Source organism: Miniopterus natalensis, chromosome 11 (genome assembly GCF_054644295.1).
Source record: "Miniopterus natalensis isolate mMinNat1 chromosome 11, mMinNat1.hap1, whole genome shotgun sequence".
Classification (NCBI taxonomy): domain Eukaryota; kingdom Metazoa; phylum Chordata; class Mammalia; order Chiroptera; family Miniopteridae; genus Miniopterus; species Miniopterus natalensis.
The window spans coordinates 38912566-38921928 of NC_142091.1; the positions used below are offsets into that span (position 1 = coordinate 38912566).

A 9363-nucleotide genomic window follows, 5' to 3' on the forward strand; every position below is an offset into this window, starting at 1 on the left:
GGAGTCGCGGACTGGGCCTGTGAATGAAGGGATGCGCTTACACCCTGGGCCCTAGGCCGCTGCTAGAAAAGGCCCTGCAGGGGAGGGTCGGGGCGGAGGCGTGTGTGACCCTGGGCAGCCTCTGCTTCTCCTGGCATCAGTCTTGCCATTATCACAGTGTTGGCGGACTGGGGGTTGGGAGTGACACGCAGGGTGCGGGGAAGATACCGAAGGGGTAGACGCAGGGATCTGCCCGCACGGAAATGGTAGTGGAGGATGGCGCGCCCCGGGAGGGCCCCGGCCGAAAGGCGGCGGCTAAAGAGGGTGGCATCTCCCCGCCTAGGGGCTCCGCCCCTCCCCGCAGGCCGCGCCCCCAGACCTTAAGCCGCCGCGCCAGCTTCCGCAGACCCCACTGCGAGCCCGGCCGACGGCGCCTTCGGAAACTCTGTGCGCTCCCTCCACGCGCCTTCCGACCGCGGACAGACAGAGCCACCCGCACCCTCGTCTCGTGTTCTCCCTGCGGCCCGGTGAGCCCGGCCCCGCCCTGCCTCAGCCCTGCTTCCCCTGCACATGCTCCACGCCTGCCACCGCTTTTCTCTCTCTTTAATTTGCTTCCTCTGCTCCCAGCCTATTTTGTATTTTTTCTCTCTCTCCGTCTTTCCTTTACCTCTTGCACCCTTTTCCTATCCTGCGTTTGTCGTTTACCTCTCCGGTTCAATTGTCTGTAATTTAAACTTTCACCCTCCCACTCCCTTCCCTCCGCCCGAATGCCGAGCCCTGCCTTGGGTGGGGCCCTTCTGGCCCATCGGCGAAGACCAGAAAGCCTTGTCCCTCGCCCCGGGGGCTCCAGGCCTTTTGCTGGAGCTATTTCTGCTTGGAGGGGGCTTTGAGCTGCTTGAACCGGCCGCTGCTGGGCCTGATCCCAGCTCCTCTAACCTCCTTGCAGCCCCGCTCTGGGCTCTAGTAGACTCTCAGCGAGTCTCTGACTCATCATGACACCCCCCCACCAGCCAACACTCCTACTCACCAGTCTGCTAATTAGGTCGGGGGATGCTTTCCAGAGTACTGCGTGCGGCATAGCAGAAGTCTGGAAGAGAGCCCATGTGTGATACTAAGAGAGCAGAGGGGAGGGAGAATTCTGGGTGCATTCCCCCCTCCACTGTGTGCACTTAATTAATCCTCAGCTGCCCTAGGGAAATGGACCCTTTTCCCTCCCCCCAAGCACTGATTAGTGGGCTGTGTGCCTTGGGCAGGTGACCCTTTCCTTGCTAGGGTATGGTCCTTTAAGTTGAATTTCCCTCTAAACTCCCCTCCTTTGCTATTATCCACAGGACACATAGTATGACCTTTAGGTGTTTCGTCTCCCGGCCATTTTCTATGGAAAATCAACAGGATCGGGCCATGATAGCCACTGGCAGCTTTGAAGAATGGGACGCCTTTAGAGAAGCTTGATCTTGGAGGCCTCAGCGTGAGACCTTACAAAGCCAGGTAAGGGGCTTCTCCTGCTGCCTCCTAGCCCTAGGTCTGGGCTGAGGGTAGGGCATCAGCAAGACTTGAACAAAAATAACTACCACCACCATTCCCAGTGAAGTCGCTCTTCAGAGTTCACAAAGCACTGTCATATACCTGGTCGCATTCTGACTCTTCAGCTTACCCTGACAAGCCAGGGATAATGGTCCCCATTTTACAAAGAAGGAAATTGAGGCCCACGTGGGACAGTGATTGGCCCTGGGTGACCCTGGGAATCAACAGAGCAGGAACCCATTGTTCTAACTACATATTGTTGACTCCGGCTTTGACTGTCCCTGAGACTGAAACTAGTAATAAGATGTACTTTTTTTGGACATCGAAACTGGTTATTTGCTGAGGACTGTAAAATATGATTAACTCTTTCTAGGCCTGAGTTTTACTAACTCTTAGTAGGGTTTTTAGCAGAAGTGACCTTTAACCCCATACGTGCCCCTGAAGGATCTGACTTGTGGCAAACCCAAGGCAACATTCAAAATGGCAGCTGAGTCTCTGTGTACTTGTCTTTGAGGTGGGCAGGGGCTGGGTCTTATTCTATTCTCGGCTCACAACACACCCTCAACCCAGCTCAAAGTTAGGACATGAGACTCATGTCTCTGATGCTCAGAGAGGGGATTCCATTTGCCTTCACCTTCTCAGAACTGTCATATTGGCACAAGAGGATTTAGCTGTTGGACTTCACCGTGAGAGGGCCTGCCTGTACTGGGGCCTGAGAATACAGAAGGAAAGAAATGAGCGGAGGCACCAGTACAAAGCAAATAGCATAAGCTTTGGAGCCTGTAGACGTGGCTCACTTACTAAGCTCCCTTCTCATCTGTAATATGGAAGTAAGGGCAGCCACCTCACAGGGCCCCTCTGAGACGGAAGTGGGCTATTAGAGTGCCCCAAGCAGTGGGGTGGAGCACCGCCTGGGGGATGGGGACATCCGAGCAGAGAGGCTAGGAAGTCTGGAGCACCTTCATCAACCTATTGTGTCATATGAGTGCCCACCTTCACTGAGGCAGTGAAGTGGGCCAGGCTCCAGGGAAAGGAAAATAAGCCCCAAGCTCCTGATGCAGTTGAGCTGTGTGTAGGCTCTGGGTTTCCGTGTTTGCCCCAGCCACCTGGGTGAAGCAGCCTAGGAGGAAGAAGCTGGTGAGCTGGTGGTTTCCCTGGGTCTCTGTGTTCACAGCTGACTCCCACTACCTCCTCCCTTTGCTGGTCAGGTCTTTCCTCCTGGCCCCAGCAACAGGGGCAGCCAATCAGACTGGGCTCAGAGCAACTGCTCCTATGAAATCAGAGAAATGAGCTGCGGGAGAGAGAAGCAGGTCAGCCTCCCCCAGTGGGGTGCTGTGCTCACTTCCTCCTCTAGGCAGTGGGGGAGGGAAGGGTGGTGTTCCAACTCCGAGAACAAAATGGAGCTTTTGGTTTCCTGTGTCACTCTATATCTCTGACTCACATCTCACCCCCCACTCTTGTGGTGAAGATGTGGGTCCCCGTGGAGGAGGAGGGGAAACTCTGGCCAAAGAGGGAGTGGGTTTTCCCTGAATCCCACAGTAGGGCAAGGGAAGAAAGTTGAGGACTTAGGCACTACTCTCAGCCCCAAGAATTGCCCAGCATTCTCCAAGGTCCAGCTAAATGTTACCTTTCCTAAACCTTTGATTACCCACTCTTCCTTACCCCTGTCCAGTTGGAATTAGTTGTTCCCTCTTCTGCAGTTTGACAGTATGTCCTGCAAGCCCCAATGCAGCTTGAATCACCTGCCCACGCCCTATGCCAGACAATAAGCCCCCTCTGGGGTAGATACTGTCTCATGCATCTCAGTGAACCAGAACCTAGCAGGCAGACTTGTTGAAAGAATGATTCTGTGAGGGCAGAGGAAGAGAATGAGACTGATGGGGGATGGGAAGGAACTGAATTGGTCTTACTCATTCCTTTTCTTCCAGTCTTAGACAATTGCAGACTCTTAGGAACCTCTTTTGCTTAAGAAACCCAGGGCGTAAGTCTGCAGGATTGTGTGTCTCAGGTCTTGGTCTGACTGGAACCTTTTCCCCTCTTCTGTCTGCCCTCCAGACACATCCGTAGAAACAGGAATGTGGGCATCGTCAGTGGTATCTCTGGACCCAGCAGAAAGGTCTAGGCCAGGGCCTATTTGAAGCAGCACTAGGATATCTGTGGTCCAGACTCTGTAGTGAAAGGGAAGGAGCGCTTCACAAAATGTGGACTCCTTGGGCAGGAATTGCTTCTTCAGCCCCTATTTAAGTACCTCTGGAGTTCACTCCTATTTTCCCTCAAAGAGTTGCTCTGGTCCTTGTGTAGGGAGGTGGTGCTGTCAGGGAAGGTAGGGATGGGGGGGAGGTGAGCAGGTAGGGCCTCAGGATACTGATGATGATGGGGCTTCTCTCTCCTTGGCTTAGATTCTGGCAGAGTTCCTCTATCTCGTCTTATTGCTGGTTGAAGGCGTGCCCCCTTCTCCAATTTTTCTTCATCTCCTGGGAGATAGCAGAAAATCAGCAGCATGGTTGGGTTCAAGGCCACAGATGTGCCCCCTACTGCCACTGTGAAGTTCCTGGGGGCTGGCACAGCTGCCTGCATTGCAGATCTCATCACCTTTCCCCTGGATACTGCTAAAGTCCGGCTGCAGGTGAGGGGCTGAAGCCTAAGGGTCCTGATGGTGGTGTCTAGTCTGTTTACTCCCCAAGACAGACTCTTCAAGGGCCAGTGGGGTGTTTGGGACGGTAAACTTTGGAGTGTGGGAATGGCAACCAGCGTATGCGTATACTTGTCTTGGCCTTGCAGATCCAAGGAGAAAGGCAGGGGGCAGTGCGAGCTGCAGCCAGCGTCCAGTACCGTGGTGTACTGGGCACCATCCTGACTATGGTGCGCACTGAGGGTCCCCGCAGCCTCTACAATGGGCTAGTTGCCGGTCTGCAGCGCCAGATGAGCTTCGCCTCTGTCCGCATTGGCCTCTATGACTCTGTCAAGCAGTTCTACACCAAGGGCTCTGAGCGTAAGTATGGAGCTAGGCCAGAGGCTCTTTGGCCTTTTCTTCTCTAGTGATAATAGATCCTAGTTCATTTTGCTTCATAATTCCTTTAGGGCCCTGATTCCCCTAATGATTCCTGAGCTCTTGGACTGTGCTGGCTCTGAGCAGGGCATCCTTCCATGACAGTCCTCACAGCCACCTTGAGAGTAGGTAGTATCCTGTGTTAGAGATGAAGAGACAGGCTTGTTGGGGGGGGGGGGCTTGGTCAAGGGCACACAGTGGAAAGCCAGAAAACACCCGGGACTTGAGCTTCCAAGGCCAGTACTCTGTTTCTTCTCAGCACGCTATGCCCACCTTCTGTTTTACACATGTGGAAACCAAGGACCCAGATTAAACTTTTCCCAAGATCATGTGGCAGGGAGAAGTAGATCTGGGATGAACACCCAAGTCTTGAAAAGCCACCTCTCTCTCAGCCTGTTTCCTCATTTGTCAAATGAAATGACTCTGGTTTCTCAGGGTTGTTGAGCAGGTTAAGTGAAGTGAATGAAAATACTCTATGAAAGAAAGCACTAAGTCTCATTTTGTCCTACTCCCTGTGTGTCCCAGTGCCTAGCAAGTAGTAGACATTCACAGTAATATTTTGTTTGATGTGAGGAGTTCTTAGAGCAAGAGCTGGTCTGGATCTTATTCCCAAAAGGCAAGAGATGGTGTACTTGTTGAGGAGAGGCAAAACGTGAGTGTAAGCCCAGCTGGACACTGACCCCCACGGTTCTCCCATAGATGCAGGCATCGGGAGCCGCCTCCTGGCAGGCAGCACCACAGGTGCCCTGGCTGTGGCCGTGGCCCAGCCCACAGATGTGGTAAAGGTGCGGTTCCAGGCTCAGGCCCGGGCTGGAGGTGGCCAGAGATACCAAAGCACTGTTGATGCCTACAAGACCATTGCCCGAGAGGAAGGGTTCCGGGGACTCTGGAAAGGTGTGTACCAGATGTTTCTTCTTCCCCTTCTTCCTCTTCCACTCCTATTCCCTGGTCTCACACAGACACCCCTTCCTTCTGTAGGGACCTCTCCCAATATTGCTCGTAATGCTATTGTCAACTGTGCTGAACTGGTAACCTACGACCTCATTAAGGATACCCTCCTGAAGGCCAACCTCATGACCGGTGAGTTAGGGTAAATGGTGCTGGGTCTTGCCCTTGCCCCAACCCAGGATCCAGTGTGGGAACCTGGTTGCCCGAAGACCACATCTTTAAAATTTTTTTTTTTTTTAAATATATATCTTTATTGATTTCAGAGAGAGGAAAGGAGGAGGAGAGAGAGAGAAACATCAATGATGAGAGAGTCATTGATCGAGCCCGCAACCCGGGCATGTGCCCTGACCGGGAATCGAACCCTGATCTCCTGGATCCTAGGTCGATGCTCAACCACTGAGCCATGCCCGGCCGGGCAAGACCACATCTTTTCTGTTTCTCTTCCACTTGCAGAATGAGTTCTGTCCCTCACCATATTGCAGCCAGGTGGGATGAAGCTCCCACTTTGCACACTGAGGGACTGAGGCAAGGCGGGCAAAATGACTTATATTCTTAGGAGAAGTCCTAGCTGGAGTCTCTGTCTCTCTAAAACCACAAGACCCCAGCTACTTAAATAATCTCTTTCCTTCTGGAATGATGGGGTGAGGAGTCCTGACTCTTGCCTGCTCCTTGACAGATGACCTTCCTTGTCACTTCACTTCTGCCTTTGGGGCCGGCTTCTGCACCACCGTCATTGCCTCCCCTGTTGATGTAGTCAAGACGAGATACATGAACTCTGCCCTGGGCCAGTACAGCAGCGCTGGCCGCTGCGCCCTCACCATGCTCCAGAAGGAGGGTCCCCGAGCCTTCTACAAAGGGTGAGCCTGTGACCCGTCCCACCTGATTCCAGGCCTCCTGTCACACAGGTGGGAGAGAACCACCTGGAACTGAGGAGCAACCAAGTGTCAGAGTATTTCTGATCATGGTCCTAGTATTTCACTGGCATTCTCTCATGCTCTTAATTCCATCCTCTCAGAGTTGCTGCCTATTTTAAGGGTGTTGAAATGGAGACTCACAGTGCATTCTTGCTCGCAGCCACACAGCTGTGAGACTCTCGTCCCTGGGCCCTCCCAACATCCTTTGGGACAAAACAACTGAGTTAGATTGGGTACCAGGGTCCAGTGGGGTGAGCAGGAGGTGGAGGTGCCCCCTGTGACCTGTGTTTTCTCCCCTCTAGGTTCATGCCCTCCTTTCTCCGTTTGGGTTCCTGGAACGTGGTGATGTTCGTCACCTATGAGCAGCTGAAACGGGCCCTCATGGCTGCTCGCACTTCCCAGGAGGCTCCCTTTTGAGCCTCTCCTGCTGCCAACCTTACCACCTCTGACTTGGCTTCAGCTCTCCAGCCAGGCCCTGCTTCCCTTTCCCCTTCCCCTCTTCCCCCTTCCCCTCCCCTCCCCACCCTGTCATTCTTCCCTTTCTACCACCTCCCTCCCCTCTCCCCACATTCTCACCTCTCCTCCCTACCTCATCTCCCCATTGCCTCTTATCTCTCCATTGCCGGTCCTGGTGGACTGAATCCTGTCACCAGCCAGGATCCCAAGCCCCTCAGTCCCTTGAAAAGATCAGCCCATGTCTTCATCCTGTCCCCAAGCCCAGCCAATATGTCACCCATAAAAGAAGCTCAACCTTGGTGTCTCCTCCCTCTCTTGAAGCTATTACCAGCGATCTTAGTTTAATAGGCCCTTTTGCCACATGGTGGGCAGGGGCAGAGCCACCCTACCTTGGAAAAGGGGATGTAACTCACTTTCCACCAATCTGGGGCCTCTGTACATCATCTAGTCTGTTTCTCTTTCCAGGCCAGGCCTGGGGCTGAGGTGGCAAGTGAAGGAGCAGTGGCTTTGCTCTTGCCAGGCCCCTTGAGCTTTCACTCACTCAGTGCCTAGTACTCCAACACTTGCCTTTCCAACCCCTCAGCTGGCCCCTGTTGATCTGCAAAATGAATGTTCCTGTCAGCTCTGCATCTCTAGTGCTTTTTGGAAGATTGAGAGCAGGAGTGGGGAACCTTTTTATTGCCAAGGGCCATTTGGATATTTATAACATCATTCAAGGGCCATACAAATTATCAACTTAAAAATTAGCCTATATTTAGTCAAACATTTAATTAACTCACGCCTACTGTAATTGTTGGAACTGCTTCTCTCTGGTGAAACCTTGGCAGGGCCAGACCAAACTGTGGGCTGGATGTTTCCCACCCCTGATTTAGAGGAATTTGGGAATCTGGTGATGTGGGCTTATTTTCTTCCATTTTATAAGTGGGAAACTATCTTACCAAAGCCCAGACCTAGGGAGGGCAAATTGGGCTGCCTCCCATGCTTAGGAGACAGTGTTACTGCATTGTGAGGGCCAGCTGCAGGGCAGACATCTGGCCTCCGCCTGAGGGTTCTTTCCACTTGAAGTGTCACCTCCTTGGGCTAGAAATCCCAAGGAGGCAGTGACAAGTCAAGGCTTAGGCTGCATGGGGTTTGACACATTTCTGTCCCTACCACCTGTTCTCAGGAAGGAAAGCAGGTGAGCAAGGCTACGTTTGTTTCAAGGGATCAGGGGGCTCTGTGAGGTCCTAAAATCCCAAAGTATCTCATTTAGCCTGGGCCCATCTTACAGATGTCTGAAGAATCTGAGGGCTGACTAACCCGAGTTATGCAGGCAAGGACACAGGACCTCAGCAGCTGATTTGAGACTAGGACTTGGATGACTCCTTCCCACAGGGACCCTTGCTGGGGTTCTCCAGGAATCCTGTTGGGCAGCTGTGGAGCCAGATGGAGAGAACATGACCTTGCAGCCTAAAACAACTGATGTTCCTGCTCCTTCCCCATTGGTCAGAGCTGGAGGCTAGGCCCTTCAGCACCTGGGCAAGCAGTCCAGGATATTAAACATATTCCTGGAGAAGGAAAGAGGGCCCAGCTTCTGACAAATTAAGCTGAGGTCTCATAGTCCTCAAGAGGGACAGGGATGGGTGCCATGAGTCAACTCCAGGTGAAGGCAGGCAACTCAGCCAGGCTGTTCATTGGGCTGCAGGGAGTCAGCATAAATGGGGGCCCTTGGCAATGTCCCTTATGCACTTCAATAGGCAGGCCATTCACTGTTTTACACCAGAGGAAACAGAGGGACAGTATGTCACCCTAGACATGTCAGCTGTTAAGCAGGCTTGTATCCCAGACACTGGGATGGATAGGAGTCTACCAGATTTCATCATGGTTCCGGGCATGGTCCAGGGACAGTGAGGACCCAGGAAAAGTGGGAACCATTTGATAGCGTACCAGTAGGCCTCTAACTTGTCCTCAGTCCTTAATGCCTATAAAACGGGTGTAAGATAAGCCTTGCTTTGCCTGGCTCATGGATCACTGAAGTGGAGCCAGGTCTTTGAGCACAAGGCCATGGCACTATCTCCTAAATCCTTACTTGGCTGAAAAGAAAAAGGGAAGTAATCTTCAGAGTCTATGAGGAAGATGTTAGGAGCAGGCTTTCCTACTGGCCCAGTGGAGACCTGGAGTGCTAGAATTTTCCAGTGCAAGCCCCACATGCCCTCAGTCACTGCTCAGAACAGGGCAGCTTACCACCACTCATCACCTAAGTACTGCCTCAGAGGGTATAGTCTGCTTCACTCATCTGGTTTGCACAAGGGCTGCAAGATAGGGGTTGTAATCTTTCGATCTGAGGTTCAGGGAAGTGAAGGGATTGCCTAAAGGCACACAGCTGGTAAGACACCTGAGGGGTATCTGACTCCAAAGATGCAGAGATGCTCCTCAGACCCCTGATCCAGATCCTACACCTTGGGCTGCTGCTGCTGTTGCTGCTGCTGCTGTGCTCCCTGATGGATTAAAGAT

The 9363-nt window shown here is 52.8% G+C and overlaps 1 protein-coding gene across 1 annotated transcript; it reads left to right on the top strand.

Annotated features, from left to right (window-relative positions):
• The first annotated feature begins 399 nt into the window (after positions 1 to 399).
• Positions 400 to 6929, top strand: LOC107533678 (dicarboxylate carrier UCP2). Its single transcript, XM_016208468.2, has 8 exons — positions 400 to 506; positions 1311 to 1467; positions 3903 to 4129; positions 4285 to 4495; positions 5252 to 5446; positions 5531 to 5632; positions 6177 to 6357; positions 6717 to 6929. Exons 3-8 carry the CDS (start codon positions 4004 to 4006, stop codon positions 6829 to 6831), a joined length of 930 nt encoding a protein of 309 aa, XP_016063954.1. The 5' UTR covers positions 400 to 506; positions 1311 to 1467; positions 3903 to 4003; the 3' UTR covers positions 6832 to 6929.
• Positions 6930 to 9363: the final 2434 nt, after the last annotated feature.